The following is a 26,459-nucleotide window of genomic DNA, read 5'->3' on the forward strand; positions in this document are numbered from 1 at the left end:
TCTGTACTGATTGTCTTCCAGATACTAGAAAAAAGTAGCCCAGGGACATAATGAATGACATAAGAATAACATCTCCATAGGAATTTTGAAATTTTAGATCACTTACAAAGTAAAATTTGGTATAGAGAACTAAAATATGATTTTCTATTTGTGCATCTGTATATGGCACTGTAAATAAAGGATGACTTGTATTTACTCACTTCATCCTCTCAACATCTCTATTATTTTTCTCAATATGCCGATAAAGAGACAGAAGCAGGACAGAGAGTCCAAGAAGCATGCCAAAGTTACACAACTAGCAAAAAGTTAATAGTCAAAAGGTTAATATGAAAAGTTCATTGTCAAGAGTTGAAAACATTCATGTGATTCACAAATGATGATCGTCTATACACATCTATTGCCAAGGCTAGTAATTTGTTTTCTGTGTGTTGTTTGGTCTTCATAACAGAAATTAGTGCCAAGAACAAATAAACAGGTGTTTGAATTTCTGTACTCATTTTCTTTTTCACAGAGACATGGTATAAGTGTAATTTTATAAATTGATATCTCAATAGACCAAAATATTATTAACAGATATTAGCATAAATAAAATCATGTTTCATGAAATTAATAATTTTTCTCCTTCACTACAGTTGCTTGAAATCTAATCTTAAGCATGGGGGAAAGAGGTAAACTATAGATATCCAAGAAATTATATTAAATATCAAAAGTTGTGCGAGGGGGAGGGTGTATTGAGAGATAGGGAAAGAAAACAGAGCATAGGCTTAGGTAATAAATTTGCAAGATCGATATAATATGTATTATTGGCATGAGGTAAAATATACAGAGTACATCAACATCTCAATTATCTTTTACAAGTAGGTGGTTTACATGTTATTATTTCTCCTCAATTGTTCTCTGCCAATTTAAAAAGAAAGAACACAGGTTTCAGGATATTGACAAAATTTCTTCTGAATCTGATTAAGGTTCATAAAGGAGAAATAAAGATAAATTTAAAGAGACCATTAGTGGTTGCTGTGCAGCACTGTGCCAATAGTTGTATGCTTTGTATTAATAAATACATTACCTTCGGTCTTATAATGTTGAAAAAAATCACATTTGTTCAAAAGCTGTAACAAGAATCCACAGAGTTACCAGGCATAAATCATTCTACATAATCCTGTGAAGCAGAGTGATTCTAGAAAGAACTATTTCATCCTTCATGGGCCACATCAAAGCAGATGGACAAAGTCCTGTGAGTTTTGATTATCCCCAGAACAAAATAAAAATTACAATTCATGGTTTAATTCCATCTCATTATGGCTTTTTAAATTTATGATTCCCCCCTGACAACAATGGAAAACTACTTGATCAACCAAAAGAAACTTTTGCTTCATGCTTCCTTTATTTTAACGTTCTTGTATTTTAAATATGTAGATCAATAATTTAAATTTAATGCCATCATGTACATATTTTGGATGCAGGGCACAGTCATGGAAGTTCTCACACAGATTGCCAAATGGTACCAACAAATAAGAGAAGTGAATTAAAAGATCAAAAAGCTTTAAAAAGGAGTCACTACTCACAATGTTCATCAGGGTCAGGAGGTAGTTTTGGACGTGCTCTTTGCCATGGAAACGGACCACAGAGTCATCCACTCCCAGCAGTACCTCGATGTTGTAATCATTTTCTCCCGCGTGTCTACGGCGTCTCATTGTTTCATTCAGTTGCTGGTGGATGTTGCCATAAACAGTACCTAGATCATCAAGGCCTTCCAGGTCTGACTCTATTAAGAAACAAAAGGAATCAGGAATTTCAGTTTCCCCAATTGGCCTTCCAATAACTTCTTAGAAGAAAAGAATTTTCTCAGGGGCCTATCAGTATCATTCATAATCACTGAGATGCTACTTTTCAGTTTATTCCTTAAATAATATGCATATGCATATGACCAGACAGACCTGCTACAAATTCAACATAGAACAGCAACACTGAGGGTAAAATCATATTATTATACAGGGAGCGGTGCCATTATGGCAGACTGACTATTCTGTAGGGATAGAAGTGGTTCAGTTTTTCTCCCAGCAAAGAGCCAAGGCAGTGGGGGTGTAGAATACAGGCTGGCTATGTAGTTATTAAATAAATTGACATTACAAATAAAAATAACTCCAGTATGTTTACAATGATTAAGTTACTATAACCATGGAGTATAGAATTTGTGTCACATAAATTTAAATTGCTCCTCTTTCCAGTAACCTTAATTTAAAAATCAAATTATAGCGTGGCAACACAGCAGCATCTAGTAATATGATTATCAGTCACTACGTATTGCTTTATTTCTTCTGAGTATGGTTTCCTAGTGAATGCTGCTAGTGAAGAAGTGGATATACAGGGTACATACTATAAACATATGTGTGTGTGTGTGTGTATGTGTGTGTGGATAAGATAGTATATAATATACAGGGTACATATTATATACATATGCCGATAAAATATACATTATATGTGTATGCAGGGATACACAGGAAAACTTTAGTGCTCCACATTTGTACTGGCCATCATTTGGATGGCCAGAATAATTTCTTATTTAATGCAGTTCAAGAAACTTACATTTTTTTAGTTTCCAAATGAACATTTCGCACGCACATGCACACACATATACATACACACATGCCTATATACATGGAAAGAAAAAGTGAGAGAGACGTCATCAGGTTTTAATGACCTCAGTTATATGTTTTCAGATGACTGTATTTTTTGAGAAAAAAGTTTTAGTGAATTAAAAAATAAAATCTATCATTTGGATTAAAATTAGAGATTATTCAAAACTGCTGGCACATAAAAACAAAAAATATATTCATCTCCATTTCAAGTATATAGAACTTGGAAAGGATTTTATTTTATAAACTGCCTTGATGTCTAAAACAACCACATATCTAAAAACAAGTTTGACAGAACCAGCTCTGACTCATGCTTTATATGATGGTTTATTTCTTGCGGCGCTGGGGCTTGCTAGTCATTTGAGTCAGCATCTAACATTAATAAATAGGTATTCTCCTCTCCGCCTTTGTGGCTTTAATAAAATTAAGACAGGGAAAAATAGGTGTCTCTTGGCCAGGAAGATTGATGACCAAGCCCTAGCCACAAAGATTAGAAGTAGTGAAAGTACAGATCCTACTCACACTCTTTCTACCTTTAAAAAATATACAGAAACACCAACACCCTCCCTTACAAGTAGGGGGACATGCTTTGAATGTGACTACTCAGGTTTAAAAGCTCTACTTTAATTCACTTTGACCTAAGCCCAACTGCTAGCTCATTAGGTGGGAAAATTCTCCTCACCAAGGAATTACATTGGTTCCACAATACATAAATAACTCTCACCATCATCCACATCAAACAGAAAGCTTTCCTCAAAAGTTTTCAAGAGCTGCAAACCCTCACTGAGGTCAAGAGACGACTACACCTGCAAATAGCTTTACTATTCAACCTCAAGTCTTTTTCACACACTTGAGAATGTGAAAGGTTGTGATAGCTAGTGTACAAATATAGGAAATTCAGACATGAGCTCTCAATTCTAAAAATGGCTCTTTTTGGCAGAACGCTCAGAGAAAACGTCCAATGGAAATATAACAGCAATGTTATTATATCATGAAGCCTGATGTGTGAATGAAGTAGGCTGAATACTTATTTCAGAAAGGCAGTTCATTCTGCTTTAACACACCTTTGGTTTGGCCTTTGCAAGTCTCTTTAAATAGGTAGTTTTCTGGTAAGGAAACAGAATCTCTCTTTTTATTGCATAAGAAACCTGGGAGAGAAGAAGGAAGCCTTTGAAAATCAAGAATAATTTGTCCCTACTTTCCCCCATGCTGGGCAGTGTTCTTTCCATGTTTCCTAAAATGCAGAATATCAAATATTTCAAAGAAAGACAGTAGGATAGCTTCTGGCATTTTTTACTTATACTCATCATCATAATTACAGACAGCTCTGAGGCTGTGAAATATCTTCATTCATAATGAATTTGTCTTAGTAAAACTGCAAAATTATGGCAAAGCTATGACAATAATAGCAACTGACATAGTTGACTCCATCTTGTTTCTAACCTCCAAGCTGTTCTTGGTTATTTCTGGGCATAGGTCAAACTAACTGAGAGGAATATAGTTTGTAGTTTAACTTTAAAGCAAGGATGACCATAGCCCTTCCCACAACTAAACTGCCTTTGTAAAACTAATGAAAGGCCACTAGGTTAGGATTATGAATGAGGTATGAATTCTTTTAAGATACAGGCGTAATAAAATGATAAACTGCTATTGTTCCAGAGGTCACAAGATTGGAAACTTCCCCAATTACTTCTTTGTTTTGTTTTGTTTTGTTTTAGACAGTGTCTTGTTCTGTCACCCAGGCTGGAGTGCAGTGGTGTGATATCGGCTCACTGCAACCTCTGTCTCCCCAGTTCAAGTGATTCTTGTGCCTCAACCTCCCAAGTAGCTGGAATTACAGGCACACACCACCATGCCCAACTAATTTTTTTTTTTTTTTTTTGGTATTTTTAGTAGAGACAGGGTTTCACGCATTGGTCAGGCTGGTCTCAAACTCCTGACATCAGCGATCTGCCTGCCTCAGCCTCCCAAACTGCTGGGATTACAGGTGTAAGCCACCACACCTGGCCCCAATTACTTCTATAGATAGCACCACCATTGTGGAACCTAAGACTGATCTTTTGAGGTATTTTTCAGCCTGTGCATTCTGGCAACCTACTGACCCCACCCAAATTCATGACTCATGACTCAGCTGGTACTGTGGCCCCCACCAAGAGGTGGACTCAGCATATGAGGACCATTTTCCAACACCTATTGAAGTGGCATTGTTGTCTGGGGTAAAGACCCGAGGTTTGTCATCTTGCACCAAGGAAATTCAGTATGCGGACACACACAAGAAGTGGGTTTAGGAACAAACATTTAATAGGCAAAAGAAAGAAAAAGGAGAACAGCTCTCTCTCCTGTGAGAGAGAAGAGCACCCAAATGGGGTTTCCAGCCCCCAGCAGAGTACACTGGATTTTATAGACAGGCTGGAGGTAGTAATGTCTGATTTACATAGGGCCCACAGATTAGGTGGACCAGGTGTGACAGTTACATAGCATGCAGGGAAGCTGGCCGTCCCATCCTAATCTTATTATTCAAATGGGCTTTCCACTTGGCCAGTGCCATGTTCTCTCCTCCTTACCGTACATGTGGCTGGCAAAGAGAAGGGAAGATGGAGCTGCCATGTTGGACATGCCTATCCCCCAGGTACCCCCTTTCATATTGGCACAACTGCCAGCGTTCACCTAGCAAGTTTCTAGCTTGCCTTTCTATGTCTGCAGCTCGATTTTACAGGCTGCTCTTTGTTAGAAAAAAAAAATGATTTGGGGGTTCTTTTCATTAAAAGAAAAATGTTACCAAGAACTTCCCTACCCTCACTATCCACCTAAATAATTTCTTCTTTACTCCTATATCACTATGATTGTGTCTCCAAACAATCAGCAGCACCCATTCCTTAGTCCCGTGCCTACCAAAATATCTTTGAAAAACCCTAACCGCTGAGCCTTTAGGGAGAAGGATTTGAGTAATAACTCCACTTGCCATGTGGCTTAAATGGTGCTAGCTGAGTTGGGCAGCAGAGAGTGACTTATGTGACAACAGAATTAGCAGAAAAAAGGAAAATCCAGGTTACACAGAACTTTCTAACAGGTGTGTTCTCAATTGAGCATTCAAAAGGAAAATAAAGGCCCTGCAAGAGGCAGAGCAGTGTTATTAATCTCATGCTTCATTCCAAAAGGATGATGCTCACAGTGCTTTTTAAGCTTCTCAGAAATATCAAAGGCAATCCCCTCTTAGTTCTTAGAGTAAGTTTTCTTTTTTAAAACTTTTTGGGAAAAAGTATGTTTCTGAAGTTTACCTTAGGAATTACTGATGTACATTAATTACTATTTTGGAAACATTTTAATTGTATCCTTTTGTGCACCCCCTAGTTTCCCAATTGCTGTATATGAATTTGCAGAAGTGATCATTTTACTATAAGGCCTATTTCATCAGAATGAATTTTTGAGGGGCATATAGATGTTCAATCAAGTAACAATAAAAATTGTCATTTTTAGTGTTAAGTAGAGGATTACCAGTGTTAAATCAGAATTTTGAACTTACTAGACAGAAAAAGTAGAATATAACTTTCTTTGCTGATTATGGACACTAAGGCTTGAAACATTTTTAGGAGAATGACATGTTCATATGCTTAATCATGTTTATAGGAAATCAAAGTATAGGATTAGTGAAATTGCTCCCCACCCCAGAAAAAAAAAAATTCCTATGGTCTGAAAAAGGACAGGAGATGAAGGTAAAATTAGAAAGATATAAGTTCTGAGTCTAATACAAATACATTCAGGGTTGGAACACAATTAGAAGCATACTGTGATAAAAACCATCTACCCAATATTCATTCTTTCTTCCCTAAGGAGCAGAAAGTTAATGTTATTTGAAATAATAATAAACCCAGCAAAAAGTCACTCCAATCTCCCTGTGACCAAGGGTTACATGTGACTAAGTATAAGCCAATTAGATCTAAGCAGAAGTATTGCTTATATCTTGATGCTTATGGCTCCTCAAACGAAGACAATTCATTCCAGTAGGAGCACACTCCTTTGGCCCTCCATTCAATCACTCAGTATTCCCTTCTGCTTCCTAGAATGTGGACTTGATGTCTGCAGCTCTATGGGGTAATCTTAGGATCAAGGGACATGCTGAATAGAGGAGGGTCTGACACTTTAAAGGAGTGTGACTCCTCGGTGACTGTAGACTCACCATACCAGCCCCGGATTACCTAAAAACAAACTTCATTACATACTAGAGGTAACACTTTCATCATGTTTAGGTCACCCTTCTAATGAGTTTTCTCTTGTATGCCACTGAATCTAGTCCTAACATACATGACACTAACAAATTTTAATTTTGTTGACTAGGTTCTCCCAGTACTCTTACTCCCTATGAGAATGCAAGCCAATTTTCACGTGAATAAGTGAAGAATAAAATAAGATTCATGTTACCAAAATGTACCATAGTAGCATTCTTTGTAGTGCATCATTTCAGAAAATGAGAAAGCATCATATTGTTTTACAGTAACAATTAATACAGAATGAGGCTCTGTGTAAAAATCTTGCATTCTTTGTGAACAGAATACTGTTATGAAATGAAGTAACTGGAATGCTACAGGTTGGATTCTGGATTTTCCAAGAGTAGGTGGAGATCCTATCATCAGAGCTAAAAATAAGCGTTAATTCCAACAAATGTCATCTGTCAACATCAGAAGCAGCGAGCAGTTAACTTAAATAATTGTATTAACCTGTTTGTATCATCTAATAGTGATTTTTAATTGACATCTTTTTAAAAAAATTTAAATTAAAGTTATCACTTCCTAAAGGGATACAGTAACAGCATCTCTCCATATGTGGAGGCACTGTTCCACCAAGATATAACATGCTTCGGTGAAACGGAGCTCTATCCTTCACAAACTGAGAAATTCCATAATGACAGTTCAAACAACTATATTCAGGCCAATTTATGATGTCAATTCAAAAGTTTCACTAAGTAACTGTTGCTTTTATTTTTTAAAGACATAACCATTGAGTGAATGTTAGTTTCCATTATTTCTTTTCCCCAAAAGTTCTAATTCTAAAATACATGTGTTTGCTTTTGTTTTTACTGACTACTTTATGGAGTAACATGACATTTTTTAGATGGGAAACTTCTTACCTTTTAAGGAAAAAATCTTTTAATGCTTTAGGTTTGTGATTATTAGCAAATGAAATTTTAAAAGTCACTTTAATATCCAAAATATGAACTCTGATTTGCAATAAAAATCTTTTATATGTCAGCTAGAATGTTTCTAACTGCAAATCAAGAAAACTTAGTGTCTTCAGCAATAGGCTCACGTAACAAGAGTTCGAGGTACGGTGATTCCTGGTTAATCCATCAATAGGTCATCAAGGATTCAGTTCTTTTCATCTTTCCACATCCTACCATTCTTGGTGTACAAACTTGGTCTTCAAATTAGCTCCTAAAAATGGCTACACGAATTCTAGCATCAAAGTCATGTCCAACAGATTGCGTCTTCCTGTATTACTTTCTTAGGAACAGGTAAAAACCTTTCCTGGAAACCCTCTGGTAACATTTAACTCCATGTTTCAGTGGCGAGAATTGAATCACAGGGGTTTGAAATAAAAGAGAAGGAAACGAATATTGTACAGGTTACCCACCTTGCTGAAATCTTTTTCAGATCTTCCTTTTCCCTCATCCCTTAGTAACAGTCTTCCACTGGTATCTTTTACACTTAGTTTTCATTAATGCATTTCATGTTTATTTTCTTCTATTATAATTTATTTGTCTAGAGATAACTTCTGCATTCTCTTGGCCTCAATATGTTTTGAAAGATACAGTCCTTCATTTCCATAGAAGTGGATTCTCAGAATTGTCGCTCATTCAGTCCCATTGCAACCATTTAATTTGATTTCAGTGGTTTATTGCTGAAACATTTGGGTGTGGGCAAGGTTGTGAGATAAAATACAGTATTCTTTGTTAAATTAAAATCTAAGATAAACAACAGTATTTTTACTATAGGTATCTCACAGATATTGCATAAGACATACTTAATACTAAAAACCTACTCATTGTTATATCTGAGATGCAAATTCAAATGAGAATGCTATAGTTTTACTTGCTAAATCCAGCAACTCTAGGTGTGGGGAAACTATCTTTCTCCAGGCAGTACATGCAGTTACATGAACTTATACCCTCTTCATCTCACTTTTCTCTTCTACACTTCTGTCTTCAGCTCTAGCAGTGGACATTCACCCGGCATGGCCAAGTAGCACATGCCATTTCCTTGACTCCAGTACTTGGTTAAAAGATGTTCAAATGGCCTAAATTATGCTAATGAAATTGTGAACTAGGACTTTTTAATTTGGAGCTACTAGGAAAGAAAAGTTCTCATCACTAAGCTGAAAACTGGCGGAATATAACAATGTAGGTGTTTACGGCTAGCATGAGAATAGTTGTTGGTCTAAGTTTAATGCTAGAAGAGGAAAGTGGAGACTACTAATAGTGAATAGACTGTACTCCAATGATGAGTATGAGCCTGGGAATTCACCCATTAATTTTTGAAAACTTGGTTTTTTTCAGTTTCACAAACCAATAAACTACCACCACCTCATTTTCTTATTTTACTCCTTTTATTTTTTCCCTTTTGCTTAAGACAGTTTGATGTAAGTTTCTGACAGGTGAAACTAAGAGCAGCCTGATAAACAAGCCCATTTATATCCTTTCTCTGCTACAGTCTTTGATAGTCCTCATTTTCCTTCTCATTCTTCTTCAGTAGTCAACTATTCTTAGGTCCCACAGTGTTCTGAAAAAGACTACATATTCTGTTTTATTTCCCAATTTGTTTATTTTATTCTCTCAGTTCTATTTTAAATGAATAATGTTGTTACTAGAGATTTCTTAATTTCTTTTATTCTTATTCAGCTAAATCATAACTAATTTTGGGAGACAGCAGTTTTTAATTTTCACATTTTACTGCTCTAAACATCTAATAGCATTTTCATTAACATTTCTCTTCCCCTTGACTAAATTATATACTTTCTTATTTATGGCTTTTGTAGTTCAGCTCTGCTAAATCAAGGAGGTGATAGAAGAGTAGAGGAAGAGGTCACCACACCCAATTACTAGATTACATTCTAGTAATCTTAGACTGCTAGAAATTAAGGTTTTCTAAATAAGCTCAACTGCGTAGAAGAGAGGTGAGATTCCTTTTCACAGCTGCTAATTTCAAAGCTCATGTTACTTCCATCACTTGCCACCTAAATGCAACTTTATTAAGGATGGAAAACCTCTTCACCTCAAACTTCTCCAGGAACTCGATATTCGCATTCTATATCACTCCAATATAGAATGATTAATAAAAATGTAAACAAGTCATTATAGCCAAACTATTAATAATTGCCATTTATTCTGTCAGATAAATATTTAAAGGCCCTGGACGCCACTTTATGTTGTACTGCTCTAAGCACTGCGAATCCAGCAATGGACGAGATAAACATGTAGATTATCCTCATAGAACTTACATCCCAGTGATAAGAACTATCAAACAGGGTAAGAAGACTAAAACAGGAGGAAAGGAGCAAGAGGGACAAGGTGAGGCAAAATTTTAGATAAGGTTCTCAAAAGAAGGCAGCAAATGGGCGGAGATCTTGCAAAGTGATGGAGTAAGCCACACAAATATCAGTTATAATTGACTGAGATATATGTAAACGTTTTATGAGCATATTCATATTGATGTTACAGATTTTTAATAAAGAGATTGTATGATATAATACAAAGAAAATCAGAATAGGCTCAGGAATGCAGCAAGCTGACTTTCTAAAATGGCCCCACTAAGATGCCCTGCCCTAGTCCCGAGAACCTGTGCCTTTTATGAGGTATCATTCCTACGATTATGTTATGTTATATGGTACAATTGACTATAAGATAGAAACCATATCCAAGTGGGCCTGATCTAACCTCATGAGACATTAAAAGCAGAGATATTTCCCTGGCTGGTGGCAGAAGGGAAAGTCAGAAATAATGAAGCAGGAGGATGATTTGATGAACCGTTGCTGGCTCTGGAGATGGAGGGATTCTGTTTCTGGACAAGAGAGAGGTATCTAGTTGCTGACAGTGAACCACAACCAATGGCCAGCAAGGAAATGAGGATCTCAGCTTGCAAAAACAAGGACTTGAATTCTGCCAACAACCTGAATGAGCCTGGAAATGGACTATTTCCCAGATCCTTCAGATAGGACTTCAATCTGGCCCACACCTTGATTTTGGCCTTGTGATAAGTTAAGCATAGAACCAGTCCAGACACCTTAGACTTCTGACCTATAGAACTGTGAGCTAATAAATAGGCATTGTTTTAAGCTACTAAATTAAGGGTGATTTATTGCACAGTAAGAGAACAGAAAATGATAAAAGGCGAACTGAGTTCTAGTTCCAGCTCTACGATGATGCAGCTCGATGATTTTGAGAAAGATGCTAAACTTATCTGAGCTTCAATTTCCTGAAATAAATAAGCTGTGCTAGCTGATCACTAACATGTTCTTTCTGGCTGAATTTCCATAATTAATAATTAGGCCATAATTTCACTAAATTATTAAAGATGGTTATTATTGCTCTGGCTGTTTTGATCATACATGATTGATCATACTTATAATTTATTTGATGCTAAATCCTTCATCAAGGATATAACCATCATTAAAACTTTTTTACATGAAAAAAGTGCTACACTAAAAGAATCTATATTATGATATAAAATACTTCATAAGAATATAAAAGTCTAGTAACTTATCACAATAAGAGATAATCTTCCCATTCTCCCACTTAAAGAGCACAGTGTCCATAAAGTCTGGAGACATTGGCAATTATATACAATTTTCCAAGAACACCTTAAATCTCTTCTCTAAAAAAATAATATGTTACCTATTTTTTTTTTCAGATTTTATAAACAAACTCACTTGTCTAAAAGGTAACACTTAGACATTTTTAAGCATTATGTAACCACAGTACAGATCAGAATTTTATCCTGATTAAAAATTTACTTCATATCTCTTTGTTATGATGCAATACAATTTTATTAACATATGTATGCTACTTGCAATAAAATTTTACTAAAGCAGAGTTCCAAACATATGGAATTAAAATGTATGTTATTATCACATCAAATTATTGGAGAAGCAGTCATTCTACATTTTTAAAAGTCTAAAGTGTTTTTGCTTATTTGAATAATACTGATCAGTTTTAACTCACATTCGGATTGGTCAGTTTTTATATCATACACAGTTAACGTTTTTAAGCCACAGTAATTATTGCAGATTGAAGATAGATCTATGACAGAACATTTGCTATCTAATATTATTAATGGAATACTATAATTCCTAGTCCACAAATAATATTATTCAAGTTAAATTTAATAACAAACCTTTTTTGCATTCAAATAAAATTGTTGAGCCATTCCTAAAGTGATTTCCACTAAAGACATTTGCCAATATAAAATTATTCTTAGTCTAAGGAATAAAATATGCCAGAAGACAGAAACATTGTTACCACATTTTACTACATAAATGTGTACCTATAATGTAGTCTCTGAAATCGTATTGACCATATGGATGGAAAATAATGGGCATTTTTATATCTTCCATGTTTTCTAAGATGTATAAACTATAGATTTGATGATTGCTTTAATATTTGTGTTTGCTAATTCTAACATTTTTTGTCAGTTCTGTGTCGGTTTAGACAGATTTATTTTTCTCATTACTATTGGTTGCATTTTCTTGTTTCTCTGCATAGTTAGTAAGTTTAGATGGGAGGTCTGACATTGTGAATTTTACCCTTTTGGCTGCTGGATATAGTTGTATTCCTATAAATATTCTTGAGCTTTGTTCTTGGATGCAGTTAAGTTACTTGATAAGTTTGTTCCCTTTCAGGTCTTGCCTGTAAGATTTATTAGGTGGGGTCAGAGCAGTGCCCATCTACAGCTAATGACTGACTACTACTGAGGCCAGACCCCTCTGTCTACTCTCCACTGTGATGTGAATCATGAGACACTGCAGTCTGGTTTGTGGAAACGCACTATTCCCAGCCCCATATAAGCACCAGGCACTGTTACCTCTGATTTTTTCTTAGGTGGCTCTTTTTCAAGCTTCGTGTAGTTTCCTCACAAATATATGTGATGATCTGAACTCAGCTGAATACGAGAGGGGGACCTCTGCAGATCTTTAGAGTTGTCTCTGTATGGCTCTTCTCCAATTCTCAGTCCTGTGAACTCTGGCCACCTTCATCCCTACAGGCTCTCAGCTCTGGCTTCTCAACTCGGGGAATTTGTCAGGCTCCACCTGGGTTCCCCTTCCCTGGGATTCATCTGGAAACCCTCAAGACAATAAGCTGCGGCAATCCTGAGGCTCACCTCATATGTTTCTCATCTCTCAGGATCACTGTCATTCACTGCCTGATAGCCAATGTCTTGCAGACTGTTGTTTCAGACATTTTGTCCATTTCCGGTTGTTTAAAGCAAGAGAGTAAATGCAGTCTCTGTTATTCTATCTTGATCAGGAGCAGCAGTTCACTAAATTTGGTTTTGCTGAGAACATATGGTAGCTTAGAAGCTTGGATTTACAGGGTAACATGCCTTAAAAATTTCAACAGCCATTTAGCTTTCCCTAAATGATTTTCTATACACATTTACTTGGACTTGAAGTTAGGTAGTAGTGAAATGTACAGTGAGAACCCTGAAAATGTCCCTTTAATTAAAAATGTACTTTTATGACACATTAAATCTCCTTTAGTATGTCCTTGCAACACACAGTATCGTATGGAAGAAAGTGCAATTAAAGTTGAGTAGCATTTAGGAAATTTCCAAAAAATAAAAGAAAAAATAAATTACCTTTCTCATAAAAGAATGTGAACTTCTTTGTTCATTAAAAGCTATATGAGCCAAAAGGTACTGTAAATGTGTTTACGGGAAGAAACCGTCTTCCAAGAGTAGCAAAGAAAAAAAAAGTGCTTGTTAACTAAGCACAAACATGGAGGGAGTTCAAAAAACTAAAACCTTAGGAAACATGGATATCACCTTACAGTCCAAAGAACATGATGTTTGAAATATTCACTGAATATGTTTTGCTCTGTTTTTCAGAAAATTACAAGCTAGGGTTTTAAAAATCATGTTTAGATGACAGAAAATAGGGGTGAACTTCAGAAAGCCATGTTACAGAGGTAAAGGCAAGAAATAAATTTTATAAATTAGGGTTCGTTGTTGGCCATTTCTCAAAATCAACAAGGGTAACAACAAGCAGTATGAAACAGCTCACTCAAAAAAAAAAAAAAAACAAAAACATCTTGTGATAAGTTAAGGAAAGTGGCACAATGGTGATTCATGGTATAGTAGGTTCTGTTATATCTCATTTCATCTGGCTAGATTTTAAAGATTCTTTATGTGTTTTTAGTCCAAGAAACCTAAACATTTATATATTCGATTCAAATTGAGGAATGACATATTTGAAAGGTTATCCCAGATGTAGTGAAAACACTTTACGACTGACTGCCATCAAAATCAATGCATACAGATATTTTCTTCAAATATCAAAAGGGAAATCCAGTCTACAGGTAACAAGTCTATTTCTAAGAAAGAATGTGATTCCACATCTCAATTCATTCAGTAGTTTTAAAGATCTAACAAACTGGTGATACAAGGAAAATCTTCACATATAAAGATGTTAGAATTACTAGAAAAGGTTTATTACCTCCTTCCTGGAAGGACGTCCCCTCACCTTTCTTTCCTCCCTCTCTCCTTCCATCCATCTATTTCAAAACATTTCTTGAACACCTTTTCAGCACAGAACCTAATCTGGCTTCTACAAAAAAATGTGAATAAGCTGAAATCTGGTCATCAAGTAGGTCACAGCTTAATAAGAAAAAAGGATATGTAAACAGATATTTTCATGCAAGATACTTGTGTAACTGAGGAAGAATCAGTTTACTCTACCTGGAAGAACCTGAGAATGTGTCAACAGAGGAAGTGACATCTGAACTGGATTTTAAAAGATGCACAGATATTAGACATGGAGAAATAGGGTGGGCCCTTCCAGACAACGGGCATAATGCATGCAGAAAGACTGAAAAGTACTGGTATGTTGGGGGAAAAGAACTTCAAAGAGGATGGAGCAAAACTAAGTGAATATTTACGTTGGGAAACGTGGTTACTAAGAGGTTGAGGCAAGATCATGAAGAATCTTAAATATTTTATAAACAGGTTTCAGGCGAGATTTCCTGGGGCGATTCTGTACCTCATGCTTATTATCCTGGCATCAATATTAGGAATGTTTTTGTTCATTCTCACATGTGTCCTAGTTTGAACAATAAATTAAGTGGTCATTCTATTTATGGGCCTTTCAGTCTCAAAATGTGATTTCTAGAAGGCAGAGCTGAATCCACATAATTTCTTTTTGTGTACTTGTATACAATGATAAGAAATACATTGTAGCAATAGGGCTCCCATGTCCTTGTTACAATGATGATCTCAGCTTCAGAAGCTGAAATGGTGAATATGGTTACTTGGGAGTCATCATTCACTCCAACCTCCTTGTGGGGTACACTCCTGCAGAAGTTGGAACTATAGTTCCCAATGTACTTGTAGTTAGAACTCCATATGAGACTCTGGTTAAATCAACTGGATGAACTCATATGAGATCTGGAACTCAGAATGGCAAATGTGGTTATGGAGACATTGTAAAAACAGTGGCTTTCTGTAGCAGGGTCCTACATCTAGTTGCTAGTTGTGTAGATGCTGAAAGGAAGGTGCAGTTGCAGTCGTAGCTGTTTGTTATCCTTGGATAACATCAGCGGTGGCAAGTTGGAGTCAGTAGGTCCAGCAGCAGCTATCTCAACCTCCCATTTCCGGATTTTAGCAGAAATAGCAGCTACCAGGGTGGGCCATCTTCTGTATCATTCTGGGAACTAGTCCTGAACCCCAAGCCTAGAGGCTGTGTTTTCAATCCTTACGAAGATTTAATGTACACTTAATTCTTTTTATTGAATTCTTTTATGCTTAAAATGGCTAGGGTGGTTTCAATTTCCTAAAACCGAGCCTTGACATGTATATGGTAAGTTATTTAACAAAACTGGGCCTCAAATTCACATCCATATAACAAGAAAGTTGGGCTATCTAATGACCTGCAGGATCTCTCCTACTTCTAGAATTCCATGTTGTGATTCTTTACTGTTGTGGAAATTGCCTAATACCCTCATTTTTTTCTCCTACGTCCCTCAGGAACTGCTTCCAATCTGGCCTCTAGCTTACTGTTCCATGTAACTGTTTCACAAAATCACCTATTTATATACTTTTAGTATTCAGAAAGTGTACCAGAGGCATAGGATGTGGACGAGACAGGGATAAGAGTTCACTGATTCACTGGACAAACATTTATTGAGCACCTACTATGTATCAGGTGCTTCCAAGTAACATATTAACTATTTGCCTTAGTCCAAGTGTTTCTTTAGATAAAACATTCATAGAAGCACATTTATTTTCATCTGGTTTCCAGTTCAATAAGAAGTGTCACCCCCCCAACCTGTTGATATCCCTCTCAAGCCCTCTCCATTCTAAGCTTCAGTCAGTATAGCTGCTCCTTACAGATATTGACTTGAGTCAAATCAAGATTTTTTTCCCTTCTTTCTAGACCACTCTCTCCATTTTTAATCCTTTTCCTTTCTTCAACAGAGTGAATTATCACACATTCTCTTTACTGATTCAGTTTTTAACCCTACTTTTCATTCCTCTCCACTCTGAGTTTTCCAGATGTCTCTTTAGGTGGTCCTTTGAAAGATCCTGTTCTCACCACTGGCTGAGCATCATTTTAAGACCCTTTGCTTTTTACAAATAGTCCCTTGGGCAAATCATTCAATAACAGAGTTTTAATGCATTCTTGATCCTAAATTACACATCCTGAGTTACAGGACATTTCAACATTGACATTCCAGTGTCTTCTCATTGTTATTCTCAAGTCATTAGCTTATTGCAACATAATATATCCTTCAACAGTCTTCTTGTATAACATTTCCAGGCAATCAAAACTCTAAAGTCGTTTTTACTTTGCTTGTCTCATCAGGTCATTGCCAACTTCTGATAATTCTTGATACACAACAATCTTATATTTGCCATGCTATCTGCATTTCTATATCCAGTCTCATATTTCAGGTTCCAGACATTGGACTGTGCCTTCTCCTTCCTCATATTCTGTCTTCTACACCTATCTTATGTTCTGCCACTTAAATTATCTTCTTTAAATTTTACTCCAAGAGCTTTTGGTTTTGCAAATTTCCTTCCTTTTTACATTAAATTTCAACCTTTTGGCATTGGTCAAACATTTAACTAACTAAGCTATATATCTCTTATTGTATCCTAGTTTTATTTTTTTCTCTAGAGTAGTTTAATCTAGTTATTTTTCATTACAGTCTACTCATTTTTTTTGTTGCAATTTTACCTATTTCATCAGCCTAAAAAGTTGTTTACCTGAACAATAACTAAAAAAAAAATATTTTAAGGAACTGTTCAGATTCTTCCCTGCACCAAGGGACCAGCTTACATCACTTTCTCTAAATATAATTAATATATTCAGCAGTTCAAAGTACTTTCTATGAGTCTATTAAGCCAAAACCTCAAAAAAAAAAAAATGTGGAGGTGGAGCGTGCTCAAAAATAAATTCATGTACTACATTTTTCCTCTTGTTCAATAGACATCAGGGTAAATTCTTGATTGAGCAAAGAAAAGTTGCAATATAAATCACCACAGCATGTAACTTCTTATCACAATGCTATGGTCTGAATAGTGGTGTCCCCTCCAAAACTCATATTGAAACTTAATACTCATTGTGATGGTATTAAGAGGTGATTAAGTCTTAATGGATTAGGGTTCCTACAGAAAGGACTTGTAGAAGTTGGTTTGCCCTCTGCCATGTGACATCACAGTATTCATCCCCTCTTAGGCTTCATCCCTCCCTCATGTGAGGATGCAGCAACAAGGCGCCGTCTCGGAAGTTGAAAGGGGCCTTCAGCAGACAGCAGTGTTGGTTGCTTGGTCTTATACTTTTCCCAGCCACCAGAACTGTGAGAAATAAATTTCTCTTCCTTATAAATTACTCCATCTGTCTTATTTTGTTATAATAGCACAAACGATTAAAGATAAACAACAAGGCTGAAAGCTAGGTATGCTCTCCATGATATTTATTATAGTACAGCTGTACTCATAATAGGCTTATGATTTGTGGAAATTAGTATGTCTTCAACCTATCTACCATGGACACTCCATGATACTGCAGACAGAGGGACATATATAAATGCTTTTGACTGCAAAATACTTCTGTGATTAGAAAACTCTGGTAATTAACTATTGAGTCCATTAAAACAAAAAGGGAAAACATGTTAAAAAGTTGCTGAATGAACTGGAAACACAGCAAGCGATCAATAAATATCTGTTAAACAAATAAATAAGTGAACAAATCGGCAGATAAATGGTTTAGATTTAGAGAAAATAAATTTATAAATGGATCATAATGTGTCAATATGCAAAATGTGGAAGAATAAAAAAAGAAAACATAATTAGCTGTTGCTAAAGTTTCTAACAGTATTGAAAGTGATAATTAAAAAAAAACTGGAGGTAATTCACACATCTAAGAGTAGGAGTATAGTTGAATAAACTATACCTTATCATAATATACACCGAGGCACACACTGTTATATGATATTATATTCTGTCTCATTTACATAAATATTAACACCAGTAATTTTTCATTATGTATGGATTCTGTGTTTGTGAGTTCACCTAGGTGCTATAATGTTTTTGTAACCCCTATATCAATACTCATTGTGCTTTCACAGTCTTCCATAGACACGTACAAAGTGGAAAAACAAAACAAAACTCAACAAGGCAATAAAATAAAATAAATATGAACTCTGATTTGTATGGAAGAAATAAATGTTACTATTTCCAGATAATTGTTAGGATAGAAATTCTACAACAATCTACAGATTAATTCCTATAATTAATAAATGAATTAAGCAAGTCACTGAATACAAAGCCAATATACAAAATTTTTTATATTACCATCAAAACATCATTTAAAAGACTGTAAAAATAGTTTCTAATGTCTATAAATTTACAAATATATGCTAGACGTCTACACTGACAACTATAAATATTACTTAAAGCCAAACATTACTGAGCTACTGAGCTGGAGAAAATATTTGTAATGCACATTAGAGAAAATATTAATATCTAAAATATATAAAGTACTCCTACCAAATGATACGAACAAGACAGACATCTCAATTTTTAAAAATGTTCTTAGATATGTACTTAACAAAAATAACATTCTAATAGTCAATAGGTATATACAAAGGTTCTCAACATTGTTAAACATCAGAGAAAAAAATGAAAGCCAGATTAAACATACCCACTACAAGGGCTGGAAGAAAATATCAAGCATTGAACGATATTTGGATCACCTGAAATTTTCATACACTGCAGGTGGTGGTGTGTATGGAGATGCTCCTTTTTAAAACCATTTGGCATATTGGCAATGAAAGTTGAATATGTGAATACCCTGTGACAAAACAATTCTACTCCTATGCAAAAACGAAGAGAAATGAATGCTTATGTACACCCACCATAATACATGTACAAAAATATTTGTAACTATAATAGCAGAAGCTGAAAAATAGATTATAGTAAATTACTTATTACAATAAGTTACATTATAGTAATTTTAGGCAACTGACTAGCACAAAGAAATAAAAAAAGAACAAATTACTACTACTTGCAACAACACGGGAAAGCCTCATAGATACAATGTTAAGTAAGAGCAGCCAGATAAAACTGAGTAAATGCTCTATGATTCAATTTCCATTACTTACATATACATATGTGTGTATGTGTGTGCATACATAAATATAAATACATTTCATGAAAAGGCCAAACAACACTATGTTGATAGAACTCAGAATAGTAATTACCTTTCGTAGGATAGATGGTACAGTGTCTGCTTTGTGGATGCTGGAAAAATTTAAGTCAATATGCATGATGGTTACATCTATAAATTTTCAGTGAGTGAAAAACTTATGATTTGTGAAATTTTACTGTAGGAATACTACAGATCAAGAAAAAGTTACCAAAATAACACAAAAAAGATTTAAATATGAATCTATTCTATCATATGCCAATGACTTCGATACATGAGAACAGAAACATGACTTTGTTGAACATCTAAAACAATTCCAGAAAGACATTACGTAGCAATCTAAATTAATGAGAAATGATTTATGCAAGGATGGCTAACAGCCTCCCACAAAGACTGCCTTCTCATCTCCCAAAAAAGTGATTTGATAATAAAAGCATTGTAAATCAATCCACAAAATTTACTTCCTAAGGGGTGGAATGCCTGGCTAATGCAAGCCTCACTGGAGTACATAGGATATGTGCCAGCTTTTTGCCAAAGATGCCTATGAGATCATTCTTTGAAAGGCCTCCCCTCCATACTCTTGACATGATATAAACTATTTTTATATTTATGTATACTGGACACTGCTTTAGTGTACTTCATAGATCTTTAAATAAAACCAGCTGTCATTCCAGCTATCCTTAAGAAAAAAAAAAAAAAAAAAACCACTTTGCCTACTACACTTTTGTGCATATAAGAATCACCTAATTCTTAGGGTCTGCACCAAAACTTTTTACTACACTGAGCCTGAAGACTGTATTTCAAGAAGCATTCCTAGAGGTCCCGAAACAGCTAGTTTGGGTTGTGCATTTATAATATATTGCTCTTTACTGTCGTATGAACTATTCATTTTTCGTTGATCTGCTTGTTTTAAAAATATGATGGCTTTACTCTGTGTGATCTGAATTACCTTGGATGATAGAATCAAATATTATAAATAAACTATATATATTCTTATCCTTCAAAAACATTATAAATCTTTTATCTGCCATTTAGATTTCATTTCTCTTAGTCCTTGCAATGTAGCAACATTATGTAACCATTACATAATCAAAGAAGGAAAGTAGCTAAAGCAATGATTTTTCATATTTGTTAAGAATTATCGTGTATGTAAAATGATTCTTCACCAGGTAAACTTTTAATTTAACAGAGCTACCTCAGACTTGGATAGGAGACATCTAAGACTCTTATAATATAAACTCAGGGTCAGTTGAATTCACAATTTTAAAGACTAATGTGCATTACTAAAGCATAGGTGAAAGATTATAAAGTGATAAACTTACCTAGGCTGAGTGAAAGGCAGAGAGGTATAAGGTCTTCCAAAAGAAACAAACACAAAGACAGAGAAAAGAAAACAGAAACAAAACAAAGAAAATCCTGAGAAAAAGCTGAAGAGACTAGAGAGAAATAAATAATCTGCAATTTAAAAGTAGATAGTGACTAGATAAAACTCAGAACATTCAGATTGTTTTAAGTGAGAGAACAAGATCTTCTAAGAATCCGTGGCATAAAATACAAGATGTAACATTCAACAAAATTAATTTTACAATTAGACAAGTAACTTCCTAAATAAGCAACTAAACAAACTATTGACCATAACATGAGTCTTGCAAAATGTCCTTGATTTGCTTGCTTCTGCATTTCTATAAAATGGAGACACCACCCATGAGACTTATCCTGGACCTCAAGGTATTATTGTACAAATAATGAAACTAAAGGTAGTAAATTATTCTTGAGCTCCTCAAGATATAGTGTACAGTAATTCAGACTATGGTGCTTTTAATTTTTATTAATTAATGAAAGTATATGAGTTAACATTTTAATAACATTTAGAACCACGGGCATGTAAAATTAAGGAAATTCTTTTTTTTTTTTTTTTTTTTTTTTTTTTTTTTTTTTTTTTTTTTTTTTTTTTTTTTTTTTTTTTTTGAGATGGAGTCTCGCTTTGAGGCTGGAGTGCAGTGGCGGGATCTCAGCTATAGTGAAAATGCAGTATGGGGAAAAGGCCATGAAATAGATATAGCTAAATATTTCAGCGAAAGAACACAATTACATTTTTCCCCCAGACTCTGGACTCCATTTGAATATGAAGGTGCTAGAAACCCTAACACCTTGTTTGGTTTAATAACATTTTTGAGGATATTATGGTAATGCTAAAGAAATGCATCCATCTATCAAGTATGTAAAATGTTAATTGAATGAATACACACAGATTATTAGTAATTACATCAATCTGAATACTTATTACCATTTAATGTATTAAACTCATCACTGAGTTAACAGCATGGTTTTAAATAAACTAATATTCTATTTTTAAGAAATTGGCAAAATTAATAAATTATACTCTAACATTAAGTATTATCAGCATTAGAATTAATTTGTATATAAGTAATGTACACTTTTCATTATAAAACATTAGGGATAATTATTCAAATAAAAGGAAGGCAGAAGAGTGCCGAATACCATTATCCAGCTCCCCATACGGCAAAGGCAATTGTGGTTTGCTGATCTTACCAGGTTGCTGATGTTAGATGATGATAGTTCTTATTTTACCAATTATTTTTTCACTGGGATAAGGCCATATAGTTGTGTAATCACTCAGACTGCTTTGATACCATTAACTTGTCTTTACCCACAAATAGTCCAGCTGTGTGCAACAATCTAGAACAAAGTCTTTTACACCACAGTAGGTTTTTCCTTGGATTTCCTAGCCCTGGACTGTGACCTGACAGGGGCAGTGCAGTCATGATGAAGCTTATATCGAACAAAGTCACAGCCTATTGAAAAGGACACAAATTCTTGACCTCAATGCCTATGGTCTCATAATATTCTACAATAATTAACCAAAGGTCCAAAAAATTTCTTTTTAGTGATTTTTGTTCTCCTAATTTTCTGACTGCTGCTTGACAGAGCAAAATAGTAAGTACAAGTAAACTTATTTGTTTTCATTTTCTTCATTTTAGTAAAGACACTTTTCACAAGAGACTAAGTAATAAATGGTTTTTGTTGAAATTTACAATTTTACATAAATGAACATATATTACCAAAGAGAAGACTGCCAGTGATTTCTGTGTTATGGAAACACATGCACATATACAACCCAAATACGAAAAAGCACTGCAACATATTTTGCTTATTGGCATTGACTTTCATACCTAAGGTATTTTCTTTTGTTGTTTTAAATATTAATATTTAATACAATGCTTTCCATTTAAACTATTCTTTCAAAATATATCTTAAATATTTATGCTAATAAACATCTCTATTTTCTCTCGGTACAAAACATTCACGTTCTATATTTGCTGCAACAAAATATTTTTTAATTCCTCCCTATTTTTCCTTATTTAATATATGTGATTTATTCCAGATTAAAATTTTGAGATGTGCATGTTGAATATTTGTATATGCTACAAGTAACCAGTGGTTCTGAAACTGCTCTACAGTGCTCTTGGCATTCTCAGGAACTCTTTTAGGGTTATTGGGATGAGCAGAATCTGGCTGTCTTCAACCACAGCAAGCCTCTTTTAAGATGTTTTATGTGTTTATGTTTCCAGGTAAGCTATTAAACAAACAACGGAAATTATATATTTTTTTAACCTTCGATTCCCCTTATTGTTCCATTTCCCAAGCTGGTGCTTCATCTGTCACAATGAAAATTATATTATCTCACAAAGTGTTATGTGAAATAAATGAGATAATGTATTACAAATTATTTTTATATAACAGGTAATAACATAAACACACATACTCATAATATGTCTTACAAAACATGGAAGAAGATAAGCATAAGTGTCTTATTGACAGACGGTTATAACGGCAATAATATCAAATTCTTAAACAAGAAAGACAGGTGTTTGGTTTATCAGTGAGAGATCTAGGGTCTTCTGGCAACAAGATCTTTACAGTAAATATTTATTTTCTATAGGGCTTAAGAAGATTTTACTTCTGTTTCTGTATTTATGGAGATTCGTAAAGTAGCACTATCACACTAAAATTCCAATGAATAGTTTGGGTCTTGATACATCCACATATCCCTATTCTTTTTTTTTTTTTTTTTTTTTTTTTTTTTTTTGATGGAGTCTGGCTCTGTCGCCCAGGCTGGGGTGCAGTGGCCGGATCTCAGCTCACTGCAAGCTCCGCCTCCCAGGTTTACGCCATTCTCCTGCCTCAGCCTCCGGAGTAGCTGGGACTACAGGCGCCCGCCACCTCGCCCGGCTAGTTTTTTTCGTATTTTTTTTTATTAGAGACGGGGTTTCACCATGTTAGCCAGGATGGTCTCGATCTCCTGACCTCGCGATCCGCCCGTCTCGGCCTCCCAAAGTGCTAGGATTACAGGCTTGAGCCACCGCGCCCGGCCCACATATCCCTATTCTTTCCTTCATGAGCATGCTCCTTTGGGCCACCATTCCAATCCTGCAAATTTAATCTTGGGACCCATGATCACTGCACAAAACACAATGCCCTTTCCTTCTGTATTTCTATCCCAGTCAGTTCATCCCTGGTCAGGTGTTAGTCCCATATGACTCTAACAATCACCTCATGCTTGGTATAATTTATCATGGGAAGCTGTAAAACCTCCTACAATTAAGTCTACATAAATTACAATTATTAGCAAAATTTTAAAATTTATCACATTAATTTTAAAATTTCTCCTGAGCTTCAGACTCATATTTCCAGTATTCTGTTAGAAATTCTGCATGCATATGTAACTGGAATTGCAATTGCAGAATGTCCAAAATTATATAAGCTATCTCCTCTCTTCCCTACTATTCTTTTTCTAATTTGGAAGTCTCAAGTGTTATTATCATAATCCTGTCAGTTACCCAGGTCCCTGATTTCTTGATCATTGAATCATATTTTAAAATTATCAATGTATCTGGACAGAGTTTGTCCTTCCACTAGATTGTAAGCTCCTTGCAGGGAGGGTACGTGCCTTATTTAAGTCTCTATTCCACATTATGACAAATATAATATTTAAATAGAAGGAACACAGTACTTCCAGAAGCAATGAGAAATCAACTGGTCATAAGAGCCTTTGCTTTACACAGCTCCTAAAGCAAAATCAGGGAATTCTAAATGTGTGGTAGACAGTCTTCCTAAGGACTCTGCTAGGTGACTAGTCATTTGTTTCCTCTGTTCAAACAAAGGGACTATATTAAGTTTTATAATATAGTATTATGGAAAATTTAAACTCTTCATTTAGATACTATGAAAGAATACAATGTCAAAGTAGCCCTTATTATCAGTAGTGACACTGCCATTTTCTTTCTGGAATATCATTTCAAAATGACTGTTACTGAAAATTTTCTTTGTAGAATATCATTTATATACTTTAGGAATTATAATGAATTTCTGATTTCACACCTTAATTACAAAAATTTCTAGTGATGACTGACACTTCAGTTCTTTCTAACATTTCTTTCCTAAGATAACAAAGAAAGATATTTTGGAAAATCTTAATCATGATCACTGCCTGAAAAAAAAAAATGTATAGGGTTCACCTTTTACTTTTAACAACAGTTGTGAGAAAAGTCACACTGGGCCTAAAGTAGTAAATAGGTCATACATTTTTTAACTCAGAAAATTCAAATAACTTCCATATCCCAAGCCCAAATGGTTATAGATTGTACTGAAGAAGAGGGAGGAAAAAGATACTACACTAAAAATAAGATGAAACTACACACTTTAAATTTTTTAAAAAGTACTGTGCCAGCCTCAAAAATATCAGGTATATGAATGACAGTTAACCGCCATAAACCCAGGATCTACAGTATCCAAAAATGCAGCATGCTGATGTATATAATTTGAGGCAAGGACATGCAAGTTATTCTCATGAATGATAATGGGAATACAAAAAGAATAGTATAAAATTGCCACAAAAGCAAGAAAATAGAGTAAGAAAGTCAAGTATGGTCTCAGATTATTTTACATAAAGAAGAGATGGCAAAAACATATATACCTCTGATGATCCTCTACAAGGAGATAGTATGGAAACATAACACTTGGTAAAATTCATTGGAAAATTTAAGAAATAAGAAGGATGAATTTGAAATGGATGAAATATTTGAAATATAAAGCGTATAAAGAAAATGAACAGATTTGTAGAATATATCAAAACTAATTTACATAGTTAGATATACCATATGCTGGATAGGAACACTCAATATTGTAAAATAAGAGATAAGAATAAAAAAGGCCATCCTCCCTGGATGAATATAGAAGTTAATGCAACGTCAATCAACATCCCAGTGAATTTTTTTTTTTTGCAATTTGGCAAAGTCATTTTAAAATTTATGTGTAAAAATAAATCTGTAAGAGCAATTATTTAGATTTTTTGTTTGCTTTGTTTTTAAAGATCAAAGAATAGTCTGGAAAGCCCACAGACAAATCTATGTAAAAGAATATGTTATGTAATAAACAGATAACTGTAAACAGTAGGGAAAGAATATACTTTTGATAAGCAATAGAAGCCTCATATCAAACATTCTAATAAAACACACCTATATAAAGACCTAAATATGAAAAGAAAAAAAATGAAGCCAGTATACAGCTAGAAGTGGAAAAATATTTAAAATCTTAAGGGTGGGAAAGGTCTTCCAAAGCACAGAAATGTAGCAAGAATTAATTCAGTGAAAATTTGCCAGATTAAGACGATGGTGATGGTGATGGTGATGATAATGATGATGATGATGAACAATGTAAAGAATAAAACAAATGTCTCAAAAGCTCTCCAATATATTACATGAAAATGATGGTTACATTTAATATTTTTAAAAAAACCATTATTTTGCATAAGTAGAATTAGTCCATCACAATAAAATATTTGCAAGGGCATGAAAAGTTGGGGAACGTAGGAATCATCAAGTCCATAGT

General features: G+C 34.7%; 1 protein-coding gene across 1 annotated transcript in view; it reads right to left on the bottom strand.

The window, feature by feature from the left end:
* Positions 1-26,459, bottom strand: part of ADAMTS3 (ADAM metallopeptidase with thrombospondin type 1 motif 3) — a 288,720-nt gene that overhangs the window by 56,132 nt on the left and 206,129 nt on the right. The window contains exon 5 of the mRNA XM_050792451.1: positions 1,566-1,765. Within this exon, the coding sequence (XP_050648408.1) occupies positions 1,566-1,765 (200 nt within the window). The remainder of the gene's footprint in view (positions 1-1,565; positions 1,766-26,459) is intronic.

Source organism: Macaca thibetana, chromosome 5 (assembly GCF_024542745.1).
Source record: "Macaca thibetana thibetana isolate TM-01 chromosome 5, ASM2454274v1, whole genome shotgun sequence".
In the NCBI taxonomy this organism is placed as follows: domain Eukaryota; kingdom Metazoa; phylum Chordata; class Mammalia; order Primates; family Cercopithecidae; genus Macaca; species Macaca thibetana.